Source organism: Macrobrachium rosenbergii, chromosome 6, assembly GCF_040412425.1.
Source record: "Macrobrachium rosenbergii isolate ZJJX-2024 chromosome 6, ASM4041242v1, whole genome shotgun sequence".
In the NCBI taxonomy this organism is placed as follows: domain Eukaryota; kingdom Metazoa; phylum Arthropoda; class Malacostraca; order Decapoda; family Palaemonidae; genus Macrobrachium; species Macrobrachium rosenbergii.
The window spans coordinates 8228924-8253467 of NC_089746.1; the positions used below are offsets into that span (position 1 = coordinate 8228924).

Consider the following 24544-nt stretch of genomic DNA (forward strand, 5'->3'; position numbering starts at 1 on the left):
AAAATCTGAATAGAAAATGGGAATGGTTCCTGATTCCCGCCTCCCAGCGGCGGGAATGAGTACTAACCACCTGGCCACACTGCGTGTGCGCGAAGTTTTGAAATTCTGTCGGATTTCGGAGAAATACAGCTATATATATATCTGGCAGGTAAGTGTCATGAACAAACTTCTTTTTGGCATGCTGGTAATATATATAATAAAGAACTGATGTCAAAAGTCCGAGGAAGTGTTGCAATCGACTGAAAATAACAAACATACGATTACATAAAAAAATATAAAATTCTCTCTCACACAACTGGCTGGCGTTATTCAGCCATGGGAAGAGTTGCCATCTCTATCAGGAAAACATATTGTAATATATAGAAAGAATACGCAATGAAAAGAAATACAAATACTTGAAGAATGAGTGCAAATGAAATAGCAAACCACCCCTAACCAGACATTTAATTCTCTACGTGGATTGTGGCCTTTAAATTGGCCTTTAAACCATTTAAAAGGCTTATGATGGATATTATCTTGCTATGGCAATGGCCAGGACCCAGATCTGTGGAAATATGACGATAACTCATTTTCATGAATTTAAGCCAATATCACCAAAATTACAGGCCGCCGATACCCTTAAAGACCAACTACAGGGCTACAGTACAGAACTACTATTGTTTTTTCCAAATCAGCCAAACCATGATTTTGTCAGGGCATAGCACAGATTTGCCTGTGCTCTCTTACATATGTTTTCTAGGAATAATCAGCTTTTGTGCTTAATAGTTCCAGTGATTTAGCAGTGAGTATAAAAAATTTTAATTCAATTCTTTTCACCATTAACACAAACCATTTATTGCTATGCTGCCCTGAACTGTTACCTATATACAAATGAAGTCCTGAGTATACTTCTTTGGTATCTCTTCCTATGGGGGTTCCCTATTCAATCTGTCACATTACAGCTACCAATCTCAGCAAGCTGAAGCAGCTAAACATGATATTTTCATAATAAAATAAATTTTTGAACATACTTACCTGGTAGTTATATATATCTAATCATATATAACTACCAGGTAAGTCAGATGTTTAAAAACTGAAAGCTGATAAGGTTAAAAATAAGAACCAATAACTTCAAAGGCCTTATAAATACTTTCAGGGTCTCTGGTACCTTGGAAAGTGTTTACCAAAAGTCAAAACTATGTAACACTATTAGAGAGTATGAATCTGCATTATTCACACAAAGATAACAATGCTATGTAAACTAGGGAATGAAAAGCCATTAGCCTAAACAATAATGATGAAAAGCCATTAAATAATAACGATTAAGTGGCAATGGAACTGAAAGGACAAGCTCATGTACCTAGCTATATTTGTCTTCATGTTAAACTTAATTTTACCATAAAATCATAGCGAAAAAATTTATTGATATGGCAAAGTTGACTGGTATTTTCCACTTTCTCTCTATAAACACTGATCTTTCTGCTATGCTGATTGGCTATCTAACACAAATCTCTCTCTCACCCTCCAAAACATGCATGTTACCTAGTTTGAGCGCTCATATTCCAAGCACCATAATCAATACATTACCAAGGTAGTTAGTTTTGCTTGTGGTGTGAATCAGCCCTCCCTTCTTCACACCCTCCCTCCCTACCATTTCAACAATCCACATTACATGCAATATAAAGGAGAGGGCTTTCACTTCAAAATCATGTCTCTAATAACTACATTTCTAATCCTATAATGTTCAAAATACTCACTATTAACATTCTATGCTGTGGAAGCTGCAAGTCATATAAAAGGGCTTTTGGACTTGTTCCATAAAAGTGAGTTAACATTATAAATAATAATAATGATAATAATATAACTTTCACAAACAGCCCTTTAAATATTTTTGCATTCAACAAACCTTCGAAGTTGGCGCATGTTCTTGTATACACAAAAATAGCAAGGGCTAGTTCACACACAGCAACATTTTGTGAAATTCATACCTGTGACGCATGAGGGCTAGAAGCATAAGGTTCCTGATGTGCATTAGTGTGGGCCAGTATCTCCCATTGGTTCTTGGAGGAGGGGGTTTATCCTTGAAAAGTTCTTCACTGGAAAGCATATAATCACGTAAAAGTGTCTTCACTTCCCTTGAACTGTAAAGGTGATCTTCAATCACAACCTTGTGGATGTAAGCAGCTAAGTGGTGGTCTACGGGCGACACTAGTGGTACAGGCTGAAGTATTTTTTTAAAAGAAGGAAACATTTCTACAGTGCACAGTAAAATTAATATACATATTACCCTCATTATTTTTACACTGAAAAGATATGGTATAATGCTTATATTCAGAATTTTCAGTAACTATAAATCAAACCTGCTCCACACACTATAGGACTAAAATTCACTTGTCATTTTTAACACTTAATCAAGTACCTCAATTAAGATATGATTATCATGATGAGTAGGAAGCTGGACAAGGTACTGATGCTCTATTTCAACATCCTCTCTTCTCTTGAAATCATGCTGCATTCGCACAGCCATTACTTCCCGCTGTCTCCTGTCTTTTATAGCGTCAGTAAACTGAAGTTTTGAGAACAATCACTCAATTAAAAACTCTAAACAGAATCAAGTTTTTCTTTGTCCTTTGAAAATTGAACCTTTCATAACTAATGTGAAGTTAAATGATGAAAAGTTATCAGTTGTTACTACAAGCTGCGACGTTACTCTTCAAACAAAAAAACAATGGGGTGGGGGAAGCCACTAGTTAGCTGTGTTGCTGGCATTGAAAATTTAAGATCTTTGAAATCAAAGAAAATATACTGTGTAAGTAAGTATAAGGACACACAAGTCCTTATAGCATAAATGTTAGCAATTACTGTTTACCTCGTATTCTGGAAATTTCACAATGTGACGTATGTAAATTTTGGCACGGCAATCAATCTTCTTAGTAGCCTTGAATCGACGCCTCTGCTTTCTTGCATGAGGAGGAAGATCTTTCTGTTTGAGATAAAATGTATATATGATAAACCTTGGATAAAAAGGACGAACGATAAATCTTGGAACTTTTTGCACTTAACATTTTTATTTCTATAAATCCAAATCAATTCCCCTATGATACATGAAAAACAATTCTGAAAGAAAACATTCTCACCATCCTTTCATGCATAGCAGCTCTTTCTGCTCTCCTTTTCTTCTCTCTGTCAGGGCCAAAGTCACACTCTAAAGTCCTCGCACCCATAATAATAAATGGAATCCCATCACACTTGAGCTGTGGACGAGCACCATCCTGTGAGTCCTGCCACCGAATCTTTCCTGGCAGGTTCCTCAAATCTTAAATAAAACCATATAAAAGTAACAGATTATTAAATACTCTCCCCAAATGCTCATAAACACTTAAAAAACATGTAGAAAGGAGGGATTAAAGGAAAAATGTACCAGGCCAAATACATTTCAGAAAAAATCCAAAACCGACACCGCGTTGTAACCCGGAAAATTACATAACCCAGATTGTCGCAAGAAAAATGTATAAAAATGAGAAATAAAGTGATGAAAGCCTTACCTTTAATCCTCTGGGTGTACTGTACTGTACAGTATTTTACCTGCATTCTGATGTGGTGTGCATCTAAAAACCTCCAAAATGACATTTTTATAATAAAATAAAGTTTTATATATACTTACCAAGTAATTACATAGCTATAGTTTCTCACTAGTTCCGCAACTAAAACTAGAAAATTCATGGCAGTGCTTGTAGGTAGATAGTCCCACCCACTTTGGGGAAAGAGAAGAAACTCAGCAAAGCACTTCAATTTGTTTGTGGCTAAGTGACCTTGCGAGGGGAGGAGGGTGGGCTTCCATTCTGTAATTACTTGGTAAGCACAGTATATATAAACTTTATTTTATTATAAAAATGTCATTTTTATATAAGTAACTTACCAAGTAATTACATAGCTGATGCCCACATTGACAGGAGGTGGGATGCATGGACATCTTCTACCCCAAAACATTAGTAAATGCAATGAATTTGGGAACAGAAAATTTGCTAGTATTGAGAAAATACTTGTTGTTTCCTTACCCGTTAGAAGAGCTGTTGCAGGGGGGTACTGCCTCTGGTTGGCGCTCACCTTAACCGCAGCGGCGCAGCAGTATAGCCTAGAGTCGCCTGCTACATAAGTGGGAGTTTTAAGCGAAGGACAATTCCAATCACCAGCAAAGCATACAAAATTTGCCCCAGCCCTGGGTGCAATACCATCAAAAAAAGACAGCCAGACAAACAACATTTATTACCTACACCAAAGATTAAAAACAACATCACCCATCCATTAAAAAACACAAAACTGGTGGGTATTATCCAAGCACATAGTAACCCCAGACTCCCCAGAGACTCAATGACCTATGTCAAGGTGAAGAGAATTAGACTGGAAGGGACACTTCCTACCCTTCCTCCCCCAATACCATGCCAGCCACCGATAATGGCCCTAGGGTACTGCAATTATTAAAAACAGTTTCCACTTCTTTTAAGTAATGGGAAGCAAACACTGACTTGCATTTCCAATAAGTCATTTGGAGAATGGAAGAGAGGGAGAGATTGTCCTCAAAAGCTAACGATGTAGCTACGGCTCTAATATCGTGAGCTCTAACTTTTAGAATAGGAAGTTCTTCTTCAATCTGAGAATGCACTTCATGAATGAGATCCCTTAGAAAGAAAGAAAGGGCATTCTTCGTAAGGGGTTGCGAAGGGTCTTTGACCAAACACCATAGGTTACTGGAGGGTCCCCTTATTCTTTCAGTCCTATGCAGGTAAAACTTCAAAGTCCTTACTGGACAAAGCACTTTCTCTTCAACCTCCGAACCAAGCACTTCCACTAAATTCTTTATACGAAAAGAACGAGGCCAAGGTTTAGACAGAGTCTCGTTTTTTACAAGAAACTCAAGCATACAAGAGCAAACTGCTTCTCCTTGAGCGAATCCGACTCTTTTGTCAATTGCCTGTATCTCACTGACTCTCTTAGCAGTGGCTAAGGCTACCAGGAAGAGGGTCTTCTTTGTAAGATTCATAAGTGATGTGGAATTGAGAGGTTCAAAGGCAAGGCTAGAGAGCCATTTTAGAACCACATCTAGGTTCCAAGATACTGGTTGCGAATCCCTTGTCTTACACTTATCAAATGATCCAATAAGACTGGAAATATCCTGGTTGGCAGAAAGGTCCAGGCCCCTATGTTGGAACACCAAGCTAAGCATGGACCTGTAACCTTTAATTGTAGACAGAGACAAACCTCTGGTGGGCCTCAGATACAACAGGAATTCAGCGATTTCCGTTAAAGACATCTTAGTAGACGAGATGCCATTACTTCTTTACCAAGTGCGGAATATGGACCACTTATGCTGATAGACATTGGCGGATGACTGGCGTCTGCATCTTGCAATAGAGTCCACAACTGCCTTTGAAAATCCCTTGGCTCTGAGTAATTTTTTGACAGTCTGTAACCTGTCAGTGCTAGATTTGACAACCCTAGATGGAACGTCTGAAGTGGGGTTGTCTGAGCAGATTGTATTTTTGTGGTAGAAGCCCTGGAAAGTCTACCAACATCTCCAGAAGATCCGGGAACTATTCCCTTAGAGGCCAGAATGGGGCTATTAGTGTCATCAACACATTTTGGTGTGACCAGAGCTTGTTCAGGACTTTTCGTATATCCCGAATGGTGGGAAGGCATACAGATCTTTGTTTGACCACTCCTGCAACATGGCATCAGTCGCCCATGCTAAGGGGTCTGAAACTGGCGAACAAAAAAGAGGTAGACGATGATTTTTAGAAGTCAAGACGAGACCCAAAGTCGGAGTTCTCCACAGTCTCCAAAGATCCAGGCAAACCTGTGGACCTAAAGTCCAGTCCGTGGGAATTACTTGATCGTGCCTGCTTAGCTGGTCTGCCAGAACATTCAGTCCGCCTTGGACGAATCTCGTTACTAATTTCATCCAATTCTGGTTTGCCCAAAGTAGAAGATCCCTTGCTGTCTCGCAAAGGGAGAAGGAATCTGTTCCCCTTGCTTGCTTATGTAGGACAGCACTGTGGTATTGTCCGAATGGACTGCTACTGTCTTCCCGGAAACTTCCAAGGCAAAGGCTTGCAATCCCAAATAATTGCCTTTAACTCTTTCACATTTATGGAGACCTCCTTGTCTCCTAAGAGAGTTCCCCAGCCTAAGTCTGATGTGTCTGCATAAAAGCTTAGGCATGGGTTCTGGATAAGAAGGGACTTCCCTTCCAGCAGCCTGTCTTCTCTTCCACCAGAGCATGTGCTTCTTTATTTTGGAAGTTACAGGAAACACAAACGAGTCTGGGTGACGTTTCCTGTCCCAGCTGTCTCGAAGAAAAAACTGAAAAACTCTCATATGTAGCCTTCCCAGGGATACAAATTGTTCTATGGAGGCTAGAGTTTCTAGGAGACTCATCCATCTGTTGGCAGAGCAAGTCTGGAGAGAGAGAAACTCGTCTACGGTTTTCAGACAGGATTCCACTCTCTTGGAGAATGGAAAAGCCCGAAAGCTACAGTTCAGCGTCATCGCCAAAAAAAACTATCTCCTGAGAAGGAGCCAGTTGGGATTTCTGATGGTTGATGAGCAAACCTAGATTGTTGACTAGGCAATGGGTCTTGCGAAGGTCCTCCTTGCACTGATCCTTCGTCAGGGAGAGAAGGAGCCAATCGTCTAGGTAGAGTGCGATGTTGATGCCCCTGAGATGGAGCCACCCTGCCAGGAAAGCGAGAACGCGAGTAAAAACTTGAGGGGCTGTCAATAACCCGAAACATAGCGCTCAAAACTGGAAGACTCGGTCCTGGAAAATGAATCTGAGGTACTTCCTCGAATCCGGATGAACAGGGATGTGAAAGTACGCATCCTGCATATCTATCGAGACCAGACAGTCTCCTTGACGAATGGATGCAAGAATGGAATGACTGGTTTCCATTTTGAACTATGTCTTCTGAACGGAGACATTCAGCGTACTTACGTCCAGGACCGGTCTCCATCCTCCCGATGATTTGGGAACCACAAAGAGGCGACTGTGGAATCCCTCTGAATCTACATCCTTGACTATCTCTACAGCCTTCCTGTTGAGAAGGGCGGAAGCTTCCTCCGAGAGGGCCGCGAGCCTCTTTGAGCCTAAGGAGTAGGTGGTCAAGACAATAGGCTTTTTGACTAAAGGCGGTTTTTCCCTGAAAAGGATAGCTTAGCCCTCCTTGAGGACTTGTATGATCCATTGTTCCGCTCCCATTTCATTCCATTTTTCCCAGAATAGTTGGAGTCTGGCACCCACTGGAGCACAAAGGACTAGGCCTTCATTTTCTTGATGAGGGTCTCGATGCAGACTTCTTAACTGTTCACGACATAATGCGAACATTGGAATGTGGTCTGGAAGATCTTGCTCTCCCCCCACGAGAGGGATGAGGCTGTAGAGGAGAGGCCAACTTCCCACTAAACAAAGGAGGGTCCTTAGGACGTCTTGCTGACTGAGATAGAAGGTCCTGTGTCGATTTTTTGTGTAGATGAGAAACAATGTCATTAACTGTCGACTGTGGGAACAGAAAATCCTTCACCAAGCGAGAAAAAAGGAGAGCAGACTTCTGTGATGTAGTCATTCCTTTGGTGGTATATGAACACCATAACTCTCTCTTTTTTAAAACACCCAATGTAAAAAGAGAGGCTAGCTCCCTAGAACTATCTCTAACACCTTTATCGGAGCAAGAGAGAACACCCAGAGCGTCCGAGACGAAGTTCTCAGGGAGAGACGAACAGTCCTGTATTTTTCGTGCCAATCCAAGAAACTTATTACTTCAAACACCTTGAAGAGGTTTCAAAGTAGATGATCAATCTCTGAGAGGTGCAGGATACATCCATTGCTGGCCTTTTCAATGGCCTAGATTTATCACTCATGCACCATTGGCGCCTGACATCAGGGCTAGATGCCTTCGAACTTGAAGAAAGATGATGCACCTCCAAAAAGACACCTTTCCAATGACTGTCTGTTACGCCCTGGGACTTTGCAACAGGAGCAACTGAGGGGCCAACTACCCGTGGGCAGACCCCACCAACCTCCCTTGGGCCTCTGGTGTGGCTTCTCCCAGGTTCAGGGGAGTGTGCCAGGGACCTATGCCTAGGAGAGTCAGCAGGACGGACAGCCAGCTCCTCCACTAACACTTCACTTGCACTGATAGCACCACCTTTATTAACTTGATCCATTAGGGCACGAACCGAAGACCCCAACTGGGCCATAGAATTCACAATTACTCAAACTTACAGTCAAATCTTGACTCTAGGTTAGCAATGGCATTGGGGTCGGAAGGTTGGGAGCTGGGTAAAGGATCAGGCGGTACAGCTAGAGAACTGGGAATAGGGGATAATACAGAAGCAGAAATAATAGGTACATCGATATTGACAGAAGACTTATCAGAATCCTGGCTAACTGTGGTCTTATTGTCATTCCTAATAGATGCCTTTCTCCCCTCTAACTTAGATAGATTAGAACTTAAAGTTTTCCATTGTTTAGGGTCCCAATCTCTGCATTCCTCACACGTTAAAGTTAAATAACAAACTTGACCTCTGCAATCAGTGCAAATTGTATGTGAGGCATATTTCGCTGAAGCTAACCTTGTATTGCAGCCTTTGCTGCAATAACGAGTCGAAGACATACTTGCGTCAGACATCGTCAGACAAGTCAGCAACCAAAAGTCAAAGTAAGGAAAAACTTGTCAAACACTGAAAGAACTAAGGTCTTAAGAAAAAACCCTAACCCTAAATAATTGCCGAAAGGCTACCAAGTAAATATACTTCACCAAATTGATCTCAATCAACACCGTTAACGAAATCCAAATTTAGCTGAGAGCTAACAACCTTGTCGTCAGAAACAAATTGAAGTGTTTTGCTGAGTTGTTCCTCTCTTTCCCGAAAGTGGGCTGGACTATCTACCTACACCAATGCAAAAGAATCTCTACTGCGAATTTTCAGATTTTAGCTGCCAAACTAGTTAGAAACTATAGCTTTGTAATTTCGACTTTATATTGTAGCTGTATTTACTTTAACTGTTATGTTCCGTCATAAGACGACAACGTAGCGTCAGAACATCCACTGTAACCCGGAACCAATTTTTTAATGAATACATTTGAAAAGTGACGTACACGCAGAACAGCGTAACCCAGGGACTGCCTGTGTACCTGTATAATACAATCTATGTTTCTGAATGTTTAATGCAACCAGTTAACCTGATAATATGAATTATTTTTCCATTATTCTAACATCAAAATTGTGACAGCTTCAATATACATAAAAAAATAATTCTGAAAGCATCATTTAAACTACCACATCACGGTTTCCAAAACTGCATCAACATAATTCTTACACTCCACAATACTTTCATGACAGTGAATGAATGGACAATATATTTCGAATGTCAATCAATAATACTATGCATGTGAATGTATTCCATATTTTTACTTAAAATTAATATCACTTATCTTAATGAAGTATTTTCACGGTCAAGATAAATTTATTTCATTAAAAGTTGCCAAAGATTAAACTTGACCCCACACTCCACCATATTTGAAGAAAATAAATAACTGGACTGAACCTCAAGCCACATTTTCCTCAAGTTCATCACATCAACATACTCCGCAGGAGACTACTGTATACTGCTTTCTTGTCACATGTATATGCTATCCTATACCCAATGTGATGTTGTGATTTCATTTTTGTTGTACACATACATGTACATCTAATATCAACAAAACAACTATTGATTTTCTGCAGCATACAAACTTCTATTCTTTTCAATGCAAGTTGAAACAAGTAACCGACACATGAAATTTACAAGGTATCAAGGTGGACTTGGAGTAAGAGTAATGGATTCTGAGTTGGAAGCAATAGTGGGTTACTGGAGTCCATGTTGGAGTCTGTAAAAATGTACCAACTACTCCTGAATGTAATGTATAGGGTGAAGTATTCGTCGACTAAAAAAAACCAAGCCTTTATACCAAAACTTAAACAATTTAGTGCTACAAGTAGTCTGACGATTCATGTTGGAAGTAATGAAATACCTAGCATGTTGTAAACTTTGTTAGTATTGTATTAAAAATATAACTATTGTAATTATAAAGATGAGTTTAATTCAGTGGTACCATACACTGAGGAGTTGGAATCAGAGCAGGTAGTACCACACAATTAGGAGTCACAGTCAGTGGTAACAATTGGAGTCAAAAACTTTGTGTTCTGACTTCAATTAACTAGGTTTCCCTCTCAATGAGTACACTAGTTTCTCTGGGGTATGTGAAAACTTCTTATAAAAACTTGCTTTACCAAGGCTGGTACGTGAATGAGAAGGCTTTAACCTTTAGTAGTCATTCGTTGTGCTGATTCAAACTAGAACCACTACGTCTTTTCCGCCAAAACCGATGACACTGGTGGTTTCAGCACCTCTGTAAGCTCCATAAACTTTCAGTTGTCCCAATCACTCCAGGCTGCCAGTGTAAGCCTATCTGCCACTGACTGAGCCAACACTAAATATGTCACTCATCATTTCTTTGGCGTGGAAGACAACAGTAAACTAGTCTAAATGGAGATGGCTTAGCTCAGCTCCACTAGCAGGGATTTTTTGCCCACATAGAAAGGAACAGACAACTGTGAGGGCAGAATTATCCAACTCAAAAGGGCAAAAAACTTTCTAGACATGCTGCCCTTTCTCTCAGATTGCATAAGTCATTCTCCAACTGAATAATTCTTAATCATGTATTTCTGCATGAAATCATCCCCTCTGCAAGACTTTACTGAATGGAAGATATCCTGCACCACAGGAATATCTAATAGTACAGTATTCCTGTTCGTACCATGGACATGCTAGGGAAGGGACAAAAATCAAACAAGTAACAGCATAAAGATGTGCTATAATTTCCCTTACTTTTCTCATAAGACGGTTAACTCACAAACAGATCACTGCATTTGTAGAAAATAAATAAAAAGTAAAAAAAAATCATTAATAACCACCACACACAATGTAATTATGAGCACAAAAATCACTCATACAAAAATAAAAATGTATACATACAAACATGAAATTATACCATGCAGTTAATTACACTAAGGAATAGAGCACTCTGTTTGCTAACTGGTTATATCAACACTTCAAAGATTCCTTTATTTTGTATTCTGATCATATTCCAGGTTAATTCCTCACAATGATATAAAATAAATCATAGCACTTCTTCTAATATCACCAAAGATGGGTGAGCCAGGTGAAAATTTAAAAAAAAAGCAGAACCCTCAAAATGCACAATTACTTTGTATGAAACCAGCTTATCAATGTTTCAGCACATAAGACAGGGATATCCTTGGAGAGGGGATAGCTCATGCAGTAATGGCCACTACCTTACTAGTTCAAGCAGCTTTTCAGCCATCTGCCCAAACCAAGCATCATGCCTTTAGTAAATATATAAGAACTTTGTGATTCATATATGACATACCTACACCAAATAAAAGCTTCCCACAAAAGATACTTCACACAAATAACTTCAAAAATAAAAAAATGGTCACAAGCAAAATAAAGACTGAGTAACTCACTGTAAACAAGATCTACAACACAAAGTTAAAACGCAGTATACCCTTCAAGTACGTTTGAAGTCAATTTTTACAAGTGCAATGCAACAATGTAATATAATCATCTTGCATGCACAATAAGGAAATATAGTAGTTCATGTACATAATTTATGAAAAACAAGCCAGACCCTCACCCAATTCTTTTCCATAACTCCTCCTCGTCTTTTTAACAACATATCCAGAATAGGTGTCCAATTCAAATTCTTGAATAAGCCGAAGAAGCATTTCGTGACTTGTTACATATCCCTCATAATCTGATGTATGGAAGACAAAACTATCAACCCACGGTCTGAAATAAAAAGTTGAAGTATTCAAAATAAAAATTTGTTCAAAATAAACGAAAGCGAGGGTAAAGTTCTGTTGCATATTTGTTGGAAGAGCAACAGTATTTTACAATTACTTCTGGTTGTACTCCTCTCTTCCTGTGTTAAGTTTACTTAGATTTATTAAGAACATATACCACACTATTCTCATGCCCATTTCTTGCAGCATTGGGAACTTCTTAATTTCACCATAAAGAATATGTCAAAAATCAGTCCTTCTGATACTATCCAAGGTAGTACTGTCTGATAGCAGGGTAAATGGAACCGAAACATCCCTCTGCCCCAACACATCATCCAAATAATTTCACAAGCAAAAATACTATTGTCCCTTAACATTTCTACATTTCTATTGAGAACATCACTTGGCATTGCTGGACTTGGTAATGATGACATTAATTAATGTCATCTGTATTAAAAATGGGTTAATTGGGAAAATGCACTGGAAAGGAATAGTCTTCCAAGCAGTACAGTACGTGTATTTAATACAAGCAAAACAAAAATAGATATTACAACGAACAGAAACTGGGGTAGCCTGAATAATACTATAGGTACTAAATTATGCAGCAGTGTATACAATAAGAATGAAAATAAGGGTGTCTCAAATGAAAACAAGATAACTTAGTGGAAGAATGCAAGGTAAAACTGCAGACAATTACTGCGGCCTAGTTCCTGCCAGTCACCAACCGGAATATTTACTGCCTTTTCTATATTTTCATGATATTTATACAATCTTTTGTTTATGTTTTTACATTCATACCTAAGGCCAAGGGACTAGTACTAAGCACAATGCCCATTTTGTACATAAACAGGTAGTTACTGAGATAGAGGGGGCCAGTAGTTGTCTCCTGTTTTGCCAAATACGTAATGTTTTTGAGGAGTACAAAGGAATATACAGTAATAAACTACCAAATACGTAAAATGCTGGAAGAAACAGATGAATAAAAATAACCAGGAATTATCAAACAAGAGCAGAAACAAATTCAATATATCATTATAGGGAAGGGAAAGAAGCAATTTCGAAATCTAAGGAAGTGGACAGAAATAGCCTAGATGGAAAGAAAAACTACAGTAAATGCAGTTTACAAATATAGACAATGACTCTTAATATGGACCTAGAATTCATGCAATGGGCAAATTAAAATATTGTAAGTAAGCTATTACCTCTACAAGAACATAAGACTCAAAAGGCAAGTTGGTCATGTTTAGATTAGGTTTGGGACAATAAGCCTAAGTCAGGTTAGAATTTTCCATTTGAACTACAACTAATACAATTCATGGGTATGGTTCAAACATAGGTAAAATTTTACTATAAACCACTAATGCATTTTGGACTTGAAATATCACTTTCCTGTGTTTTCATCTGCTTAGAGCGTTTATGATGTTTGTTTCATTTGCAAGTGACCACATTAACCTCACCTAGGCCACCTGGCTGTTGCCCTTGTGCAAAATATTTGTTAGAACATATCCCATACACTTACCTTAATCTGCTTGAGAACTACCAGTGAGATTAAGCTTTGTGTTTCTTCCCATCCAAAAACCCACCTTTCCCACTGTGGTTCCTGAATTTTATTATATGAGGGTGGGGTCCACTATCTCTTACAAGAACTCACTTGCGAATGAAGCAATTATTAGAAAACTTAAAAACACATATTAAAATGTAGGATAATTATATTTTCAAGTCCAAAATGCAACAATGGCTTAAGGGTATTTCTAAGTAAGAGCTCTGCACGGACTATTACCTTTGAAATTTATTTTTCCTTTACTTTTAGGACCCTTTGGGAATGTGGAGTTTTGGAAACGATGGGAGAAAGACTGGACCGCCATGTTCCTGTTATGGAATGGTTCTGTGCATGAGCAAGTTAATATGGAGCCATATGAGGCGTCCACTGGAATAACCAGGTTTGTACATTTTAAAAAAGCGAGAAAATCGTGTTCAAAGTTTTAAAATTTAGAAAATGCCATAGCAACATTATTATTTTGTTTCTCAGAAAAATGATATTTTAATGATAAAATAAGGTTTGTTCATACTTACCTGGCAGATATATATATAGCTGTATTTCTCCGAAATCCGACAGAATTTCAAAACTCATGGCACACGCAGTGTGGCCAGGTGGTTAGTACTCATTCCCGCCGCTGGGAGGCGGAATCGGGAACCATTCCCATTTTCTATTCAGATTTTCTAGTGCCACTGTCTCAAGAGGGGAGGCGGGAGGGCACTAAAGTATATATATCTGCCAGGTAAGTATGAACAAACCTTATTTTATCATTAAAATATCATTTTGTTCATGACACTTACCTGCCAGATATATATATAGCTGAATCCCACCGTAGGAGGTGTGGGAAGAGACAGAATAGGATTTAGGAAACAAATAAATGTAGGCGAATGATACTTGGTTCCTTACCTGTTAGCATAGCTGACTTGAGGTTATCTGTCACCCAAGCCTGCTTCTGCTAATCCAGAGTCTCCAGCAAGGTAGGGACCTATAAAGCTGGAGAGATCCAGATGACCTGTCCAAGGGGGCGTGACCACAATAGGACTAGATCATGTTACCATACAGAGAGGGAGAAGGAGCAAAACCAACCACCTGACCGACCTATCTAAGGTAAAAGAACCTAGCATAGGCTAAAAATTGGGATGTCCACCTCAATGGCCACCCAACAAACCAGAAATAGACAACAACAAGATTAAAAATACTACCTAACCCCTAAAGGATAGGATGAGTATTGCCTTCTTCTCCCAACATAGTGTCTGCAGAAACGCACGGTCCCAGCGAAGAGCAGTCTTCAAATGTCGTCTTCACATCTCGCAAGTAATCTTGAAGCGAACACTGAATTACTTCTCAGAAGGTAGCACCAAGAATATCACTCAGAGACATATTCTTCCGGAAAGCCATGGAAGTCGCGATAGCTCTAACTTCATGAGCTTTTACTTTCAGAAGTCTCATGTCACCTTCTAAGCAGGAGGAATGAGCCTCTCGAATAACACTTCTTAAAAAGAATGCTAAGGCATTCTTGGACATGGGAAGATCAGGTCTCTTCACCGAACACCACAGATTGTCCGATGAGCCTCTAGTATTCTTGGTCTTGGCTAAGTAGAACTTAAGAGCCCTGACAGGACACAAGACTCTTTCTGACTCTTGCCCAAGAATTTCCGTCAAACCTTTGATTTCAAAAGATTTAGGCCAAGGGTTTGAAGGATTCTCGTTCTTGGCTAAGAACAAAGGATTTAGGGAGCATACAGCATTAGGACCCCTAAAGCCAATATGTTTGCTAATAGCCTGCACTTCACTGATCCTCTTAGCTGTCGCCAGAGCCGTTAGGAAGACAGCTTTCCTCACACGTTTTTGAGGGAAGCCAAGACAGAGGTTCAAAATCACTAGACATAAGAAATTTCAGGACAACATCCAGATTCCAAGAAGGTGTCCTGAGTTGAGGAATTTTGACAGTCTCGAAGGATCTTAATAGATCGTGAAGATCCTTGTTATCGCACAAGTTCAGGCCTCTGTGTCTAAAAACTGCCGATAACATACTTCTATAGCCCTTAATCGTCGAGACTGCCAGATTATTCTTATGCCTCAGATAAAAAAGGAAGTCAGCTATTTGAGGTACAGAGGTCGTGGACGAGGAAACTCCTTTACTCCTGCACCATCTTGAAAAACAGACCACTTGTACTGGTAGACCGCATTCAAGAAGGTCTCCTGGCATTGGCGATGGCCTTTGCCACAGATCTCGAAAAGCCTCTTGCTCTGGCCAATCTTTGAGATAGTCTGAACGCAGTCAGACTCAGAGCGGAGAGGTTTTGGTGGAACCTCTTGAAATGCGGCTGCTTGAGAAGGTCCACCCTCAATGGAAGCGTTCTTGAAAATCCACTAGGAAGGACAGGGTCTCTGGAAACCAATCCGCTGCTGGCCAGAAGGGGCTATTAGAGTCATCCTTGCTCCTTCTGACGTTGCAAACTTCCTTATCACTTCTCCCAGGATCTTGAAGGGAGGGAAAGCGTAAAGGTCGAGTCCTTTCCAGTCCCAGAGGAGGGCGTCTATGGCTAACGCTCCTGGGTCTAGGACAGGAGAGCAATAAAGGGGGAAGTCTTGCCGTCCTGGACGTGGCAAAGAGGTCCACTAGAGGGCGTCCCCAAATTCTCCACAACTCCAAACATACCTCCTTGTGAAGAGTCCACTCGGTCGGTAGCAGCTGATTTTGCCGACTGAGAAGGTCTGCTCGAATATTCTCCACTCCCGCAATGAACCTCGTGAGAATAGTGACCCTTCGAGCATGAGTCCAGAGCAGGATCTCCCTCGCGAAGATAAACAGGGAATCCAGATCGAGTACCCCCTGTTTTTTGAGGCACGCTAGAGCTGTGGTATTGTCCGAATTGACCTGGACAATTCTGCCTGCCACTTGGGCTTCAAGAATTGAAGAGCCAGAAAGATAGCACCCAATTCCTGAGGTTTATGTGCCAGGACACCTGTTCCCCTCTCCAGGTGCCTGACACTTCCTCCCCTCCTAGTGTTGCTCCCCATCCTTCCCTGGGACGCGTCCGAAAACAACACTAGGTCGGGGCTCTGAAGGCGAAGAGAAAGCCCTTCTGCAAGCTTCAAGGGGTCGAACCACCACCACATCAGATGACCCTTGACAGAAGGAGATATCGTCAAAATCTCTTCCAGATTCTCCTTGTCCCTCCAGTTCTCCGCCAAGAAAACTGGAGAGTCTGAGATGGAGCCTTCCCAGGGAAACAAACTTCTCCAGCGAGGAAATGGTCCCCAGCAAACTCATCCATTCCCTCACCGAGCATGTTTCTTTCCCTAGAAAGGACGAAACTTTGCTTAAGCAAAGCCGTTGCGTTCTCGGGATGGAAAAGCTCGAAAAGCCACTGAATCCATCTGAATCCCCAGATAGACGATGGACTGCGTCGGGATCAGATGGGACTTTTCTTGGTTCACAAGAAGTCCCAAGGACTTCACAAATTCAGTGTGAAAGTCAGGTCCTCCAGACACTTCTCCGAGAAGAGGCTCAGTATGAGCCAGTCGTCTAGGTAGAATGACACCCGAACACCCGCCAGGTGAAGCCACCTCAACGTTTTTCATGATCACCGTGAAGATCATGGGAGCGGTGCACAAACCGGCAGAGAGCTCTGAACTGGAAGACTCGTCCCCCAGCACAAATCTCAGGTACTTCCTTGATTGAGGATGAATGGGAACATGGAAGTACGCATCTTGCAAGTCCAGAGAGACCATCCAGTCCCCTGGTCTTAAGGCTCCTAGAACCGTCTGAGGCGTTTCCATCTTGAATCTGTCCTTTGAAATAAAACGATTCAAGACGCTTACATCTAGGACCGGTCTCCACTCTCCCGACTGTTTCGGGACTAAGAAAAGCCTGTTGTAGAACCCCGGAGAATCCAACTTCAGAACTTGTTCCACGGCTCTTTTTTCCAACAACTGCTCCAGGAGGTCCAAAAGAATCTGTTGCTTCTCTCGGTGGTAAGACGGCGACAGATCCCTGGGCGACGTGCAAAGGGGTGGAAACATGAGAAAGGGGATCTTGTAACCTTTCTCTAAGACAGTTAGAGACCATGCGTCCGCCCCTCGAGTTCTCCAGGCTTCCGAAAAAAAAAAAGCCTGGCTCCTACAGGTGTCTGGAGGTGACAGAAGTCACTTTTTCCCTAGGTTTAGAGGGCCGCTCCTCTGGTAAAACCTCTTCCTCATGGAGACGATCTAGAGGAAGAAGTTCCTCCACGAAAGGGCTTCTTCTTCCTGGATGACAACACTGAAGCAGACGAAGAAGAAGAAGGAGCTGGAGGACGTCGAGAAGAATGAGCCAACAGGTCTTGCGTGGCCTTCTCCTTAAGACTAGCGGAAATGTCCCGAATCAAGGACTGGGGAAACAGATGGTTGGACAAGGGAGCGAACAATAATTCTGCCTTTTGCGAAGGGGAGACAGACTTAGCAGTGAAGTCACAAAACAAGGCCCTCTTCTTTAAGAGGCCCGTACTAAAGTGAGACGCCAGCTCTTCAGATCCATCCCTAACTGCCTTGTCCATACAGTTAAGGACACTAGAGCTCCCAAAGTAATAGAGTCCGAGCTTGAGCTTACGATCCAAGGCTCCCAAGCACCAGTCCAAGAAATTAAACACTTCCATGGTGCGGAAGAGACCTTGAGATGGTGGTCGGTCTCTGACAAGGTCCAAGAAACCTTAGCAGTAGGCAGATGAGACCTACGGGAGGCGTCGACAAGACTGGTAAAATCCCCTTGAGAAGAGGAAGGAACTCTAGGGCTGAGATCTTCTCCCGTCTCATACCACATACCAGCCTTGCCTGAAAGCTTAGACGGAGGCACAGCGAAAGAGGTCTTGCCATGGGACTTCCGTTCCTCCATCCACATGTTGACTTTCTTGAAAGCCCTCTTGGTCGCCAAAGAAGAAGTCATCTTCAAAAAACCAGGAGCTCTCCTAGCTTTGGAGGAAGCTAGCTGAGAAGGAGGAGAAAGAGGAGCCGAAGGCTTAAACTTGTCCCCGAACAAGTCCTTAAGCAAGCTGGTCAAAACTTGGTAGTCCGAAGAAGAGGAAGCAGACGAGCTCGACTTCAGCAGGATCCGACCGCAGAAACCTCCCGCCACAGCCGGAGAAGCAAACGAGTCACCCAACACCTTAGGGGAACGAAGGCCTTGAGGTCCAATCCGAAGAAGGGATCTCCTTTCTCAGAAGAAACAGAATGCTCCGGAACGTCCTGAAGAGCAACCGGCGGAACGCCCAGCGGAGCGACTTGAGAGCGCCCTGAAGAGCGTCGTCAGGCGTCACGCCCAGCCGAAGAGCGCCCCGACGGCGCCCTGAACAGAAGCGTCCTGAAGAGCGGCCAGGCGTCACGTGAAGAAGCTCGCGGGCGCCCTGTTGACGAGCCGCGTCACGGCGAGGAGCAAGAGAGCTAACAGGACGACAAGGCGACGAAACAGGAGAAGGAGACGGCGAACGGGCAGGAGAAGGAGACTTCCTCGATCTCTTGACAGGCAAAGTCAAGTCCTTGCGACGACGACGAGCAGAGTCTTTCTCGGCAATAAGAGAAGACAACTGTCGCTGCATCTCCAACAAAATCTTCTTAGCAGGCGAAGAATCCTGTCTGGGAGGAGAGACAATCCTATGGGAAGACGATGGGCGAGGGGACGCCTTCTTCTTCCTCACAGGAGCAAGAAAGTTCTCTCCATAGAGCGGCTGGGGCGCTCAAAACATCCTCATCAGACGAAATCCTGACTTCTTCTGCGGTGGAAAGGCATCAAAATAGCTAGCCGACGAAGAAGACTGACGAGCAGCGTCCTCTTGAACACGACTCCTCTTGAGAGGACGAGAGTCCTTACGAGAATTCCACCCCCTTGCGCGGGAGGACGCCGGAGGACGAAAAGCAGTCCTTGAGAATGCGCGCGCAAGCACGATCTCTGGCAGCCTGGGAAGCGACAACAGGAACTGCCGAAGGGACGCCAGATCGGTGGAAGCCCCGTAACCTTCTTGCGGCTTTCGACATGCCTTCTCCCTGAGTCCTGGGAGTCTGACAGCGGTCCAGGCCTAGAAGCATTATGGGGCCGATCTGACGCCCCCTCCACAACACTGGGGGGAGCACTACACTTCACAGCACTTTGGAGCGAAGTCACTTTGTTCTCGAGCGCACGGATAGAACTCATGATCTGCGCCAGGGCCGAACCCTCCACAGACACAATATCAGGGCCCGAAGGCAAAACCACAGGGACAGGTGCAACATCAACTACGTTGGGAATATCAGGAGAGGAAATAACCTGACTCTTGCACACACCCTGGAGGAAGACCTCCTAACCCTGTCACGCCCAACTTGCAGAACATACGAATCATACGACTTCCAGCTCGCATCCGATAAAGGTTCACACTCCTTACATCGATCATCTATAAGACAAACATGCCCCCTACACCTCAAACAAACAGAGTGAGGGTCTACCGGCTTTCGGTAGCCTCACCTTACAATCACTCATACAACATACACGGAAACTAGCAGAACTAGAACCAGACATAGTTAAAGAGAGGTCAAAAGCAAAATCCACAACAATCCAGAAAAAAGCGTGTACAATCCACAGTCCAAGAATCAAAACCAAAAGTCAAGAGAATACTTAAGTGGGAATAAGCAAGTTAACGAAATCCAGAGGCGGAGGTACTGTAACAGATGTTAACAGTACGCGACAGAGAAAATCTGAATAGAAAATGGGAATGGTTCCCGATTCCCACCTCCCAGCGCGGGAATGAGTACTAACCACCTGGCCACACACTGCGTGTGCCGCGAGTTTTGAAATTCTGTCGGATTTCGGAGAAATACAGCTATATATATATCTGGCAGGTAAGTGTCATGAACAAAAATATTTATATGAAAATTGTTGCAAATTTACTGTACTTGAACGCTAGGGTAGTAAGAAAAATTAGACTTTACAGCTTTTGCTACTAGAAGCTAGAAAGTAGCAAAAACTGAATGTGCTACAGCATTTTGAAGCATTTAAAACATTTTGAACATGGTTTTTCACCTCTTATATGCTCGACAGGTAACTTTCCGATTGAGAGTTTGTTGGTTGGTAATAGTAAATTGGTTTAAGCAGCCCAGATACAATTTTTGGAATGTTCATTAGCTACTAGAAGTGTCTTAAGTGACACCAACAAGTAGCAAATTCAGATATTAATTTACTTTTGTGAATTTGTGCATAAAAGGAGCCCCAAACTCAAAAATGTAATGTTATAACGTTTTAGACGCATTTCCTTCCCAGAGAGTTAATGTGGTAAAATTTCCTACTACTTGCTACTAGTAGCAAGTAGTAAGAAATTGGCAAGAAGATTATTCCCCCCCAAAAAAAATCAATTAAAACAATTTGTTCAGGTACAAAAAACAACATAGTATAATAATACATGCTCAGTTTGGGTGTTTGTGTATGACTGTTACTTGGTACTTGTTCCTACTAGTAGGCATTAATAGCAAAAAATGAGTCCAAGTCGTCAAAACAACAAAAAGTCATAATGAATATCAGGTAAGTGCATCAATTTTCCTTAATACTAACAGTAAGTGTTTGTTAGTGTTTTTTTTTTTGTTACTAGTAGCTCCTACTAGTAGCTAGCAGGTATCACTAATAATAATTCCAAGTTGGAGATAATTCAACACTACTAGTCACACGTAAGTTAAAAATTGTCTTTTGGTACAAGTATGCAGCAGCAGTCCAGTCTTGCAACAATAAGTATTAAAAGTCTGCAAGCAAAAAATATCAGTATTACAAAAAATTATTTATAAATGGCTTAAGGACGCGTTTACAGTGTGCAAACAAGGTTTCGTGCCATTCCACATCAAGGTTTATGTTCTGAAACCGACTTTGGGACGAAAAAACGAAAATTGAGGGGGTGTGCCCAAACCTGGTTATTCCAGTGCACGCCTCATATGTTCAAGAAGGGATTGGCTAAGGAAACCTATTATAACAGGAACTATACTACCTTAACATACCCTAACCTAACCTAATCTAGCAGGCCGTGTTGCTTATAGTCAGGGGGCAGCCGGTGAAGGAAGCTCCACTTTTTACCAAAAGCTCCCCTATAACACTGCACATGAGCAATGACATTCTAGGATGGCCAGTGTACAACTTCTGAGGTTATTTACTGGTTAATTACAGTCGACCGACAAAAACAACAGTAAATTCTTAATGAGCAACCAAAATACTATAGGAAAAATCATTTCCAAAGTAATACCAGATGCGAAGCTCTTGGTTAGCTCCACCGGTTTAAGGTAAAAGGGTAAAATTTTACTTCAGTATGCACTGGTGAAAGCAATCCAGGGTAGGTAACTTACCTCAGATTAGGTCTCATCTTCGGTGGATCCAACGGTTTTGATGTGGTTTCATCATTATCGTTTTCCGTGTCTTTTTGCGCTCTCATTTTCTTCACAACAGCACAGAAGTCGTATATCCTCCGTTGGCTAATTCCATATTCTTCTGACAGAGCGGCTGTCTTTTGGCCTCCTTCAAATTTTTCGACAATTTCCAGCTTTGTTTTCATGTCGACCCTTATCCGCTTCTTTTTGGTAGGGGGCTCTCCCACGGTAACTGCTGTGACAGGATCATCTGATATGAGAGACACGTTCTGATGATCACTTACGATTTCCATGGCTTCTGCTGTCATAAATACATGCTTTTTAAATTAAAATACTCTAGGTTTTATCCAATAATTGGATGACTTTGCGTCCGCGATCAGTGTTTTGGGTTCATCAACTCAAACACTGATTCTCAGGTGCTTGTGCGCTCCTTGGTCGCAATAAATCTGCAAAGATAAATTTTTAGTATGATTTCACGGGACTATTCCTTTTATTCATATAACAATCATTATTGAGATATTCAGATTCATATACAATAAAAAATGTTAACTCACAATAAAAGAATCTCATAAAGTTATGTTATTAGAACTACTGTAGTGCTGATCATTGCACATAGCGTCGACGGAAATCCACTGAATATTTTACATTTTACAGAAATGAAATTTATTTTCCGTCAAAGATTATAAATTAACAAAGACTATTTTATGCTACTTAGGCATACATAAAGAAGTCAATCAAATCTTTTAAAATATTAAATGAGACTCTCTACAAATTGAGCTGTTCCAGACCCTAGTTCTTTGAGTAAACGCCCGTCTCGGTAGCTGGATGTTCATTGATTAGTGACGAAATGACGATCTAGAACGAATATAAACAAATGAAGCGCTACACCGCACTCACATACACAAACATTGACATATACGCAAGAAGTGAGTTATATGTGCTTACTCGCATGCCATATTGGAAAATATCCTCCACTTCTTTTCTGTCCTCATGTGTCCAAATATTCTGCCAACCATGGGCAGACTGATTAGTGAAAGTTAGGTCATAAAGCCAAGTACCAGGGTACTTCCAGCCATTCAGTGCCGCCTTCCCAGTTTTTTTTTTTTTTGGGGGGCCATTAACTTGTGGGTTTTAGTCGACGCCAGAATTGCCGCCTTCCCACTTTTTTATTGGGGGAGGAGGGCGGGGCCATTAACTTGCGGTTTTTCACTCATCAGAGGTTGGCGCTTCCCAATTTTTTTTTTTTTTTTGAGGGCATGAACTTGCGGGTTTTTACGGCACACCAGAGGTTGCTGCCTTCCCAATTTTTTCAAACTTGTTTTTTTTGTGGGGCATTACCTTGTGGGTTTTTACTCGATGACAGAGGTTGCTGCCTTCCCGCTTTCTATAATTTTTTTGCTGGGGTATTAACTTGCAGGTTCTTACTCCACGCCAGAGTTGCCACCTTCCCAATTCTTTAAGTTTTATTTGCCGCCTTCCCATACTCCATGCCAGAGGCTACCGCCTTCCCATATCCCACGGCAGCAGTTGCAGCCTTCCTACTCCACACCAGAGGTTACCGCCTTCCCACTTTTAAAAATTTTTTGGGGGGGATGGCATTCACTTGCAGGTTTTTACTCCATGACAAAGGTTGCCGCCTTCCCGTTTTCTTTAATTTTTGCAGGGGAGGCATTAACTTGCGGGTTTTTACTCCACACCAGAGGTTGCCGCCTTCCCACTTTTTTAAAAGTTTTTTTTTGGAGGGGCATTAGCTTGCAGGTTTTTACTCCATGATAGAGGTTGCTGCCTTCCCGCTTTCTTTAATTTTGTGCGGAGGGGGCATTAACTTGCAGGTTTTTACGCCATGCCAGAGTTGCCACCTTCCCAAATCTTTAAGTTTTTTTTGGGGGGTGTGCAGCATATAACTTACTAGTTTTTACTCCACGTCCGAGGTTGCTGCCTTTCCATACTCCATGCCAGAGGTTGCCACCTTCCCATACTCGACACCAGAGGTTGCCACCTTGCCATACTCCATGCCAGAGTTTGCTGCCTTCCCACTTAAAAAAAATTTTTTTTGGGGGGGGGCATTAACTTGTGGGTTTTTACTCCAAGGCAGAGGTTGCCGCCTTCCTACTTTTATTAAAGTTCTTCTGGGATATTTGGGATAAAGCTACCGGACAGGAATAGCATCAAACACATAAATGAGGCAGGATACAAATATCTGGGAATAATAGGAGATAATATAAAACACCAAGAGGTGAAGGACATGATCAGGAAAGAAAATACCCACAGACTTAAGGCGATACTCAAGTCAAAACTCAACGCCGGAAACATGACGAAAGCCGTAAACACATGGGCAGTACCAGTAATCAGATACAGCACCAGAGTAGTGGAGTGGACAAAGGCTGAACTCCACAGCATAAACCAAAAAACTAGAAAACACATGACAATGCACAAAGCACTACACCCAAGAGCAAATACAGATAGGCTATACATAACACAAAAGGAAGGAGGGAGAGGTCTACTAAGCATAGAGAACTGCATCAAACATTGAGAGCAGAGCACTGGGGCAATATCTGAAAACCAATGAAGACGAGTGGCTAAGGAGTGCATTGGAAGAAGGACTTATAAAAGTAGACAAAGACCCAGAAATATACAGAGACAGGAGAATGAAAAACAGAACAGAGGAATGGCACAACAAATCAATGCACGTACAGTACATGAGACAGACAAAAGAACTGGCCACCAATGAAACAAGGCAATGGCTACAGAGGGGAGAACTCAAGAAGGAAA

General features: G+C 41.8%; 1 protein-coding gene across 2 annotated transcripts in view; it reads right to left on the reverse strand.

The window, feature by feature from the left end:
* Window positions 1–22630, reverse strand: part of LOC136839140 (uncharacterized) — a 60754-nt gene extending 38124 nt beyond the window's left edge. For both annotated transcript variants that reach the window (XM_067104815.1, XM_067104816.1), the window contains exons 1-7: window positions 22561–22630; window positions 21752–22218; window positions 11736–11890; window positions 3117–3295; window positions 2849–2962; window positions 2399–2545; window positions 1968–2200 (exon numbers count right to left, since the gene is read on the reverse strand). In XM_067104815.1, the coding sequence (XP_066960916.1) occupies window positions 1968–2200; window positions 2399–2545; window positions 2849–2962; window positions 3117–3295; window positions 11736–11890; window positions 21752–22080 (1157 nt within the window). In that variant the 5' untranslated portion in view covers window positions 22081–22218; window positions 22561–22630. The remainder of the gene's footprint in view (window positions 1–1967; window positions 2201–2398; window positions 2546–2848; window positions 2963–3116; window positions 3296–11735; window positions 11891–21751; window positions 22219–22560) is intronic.
* Window positions 22631–24544: the final 1914 nt, after the last annotated feature.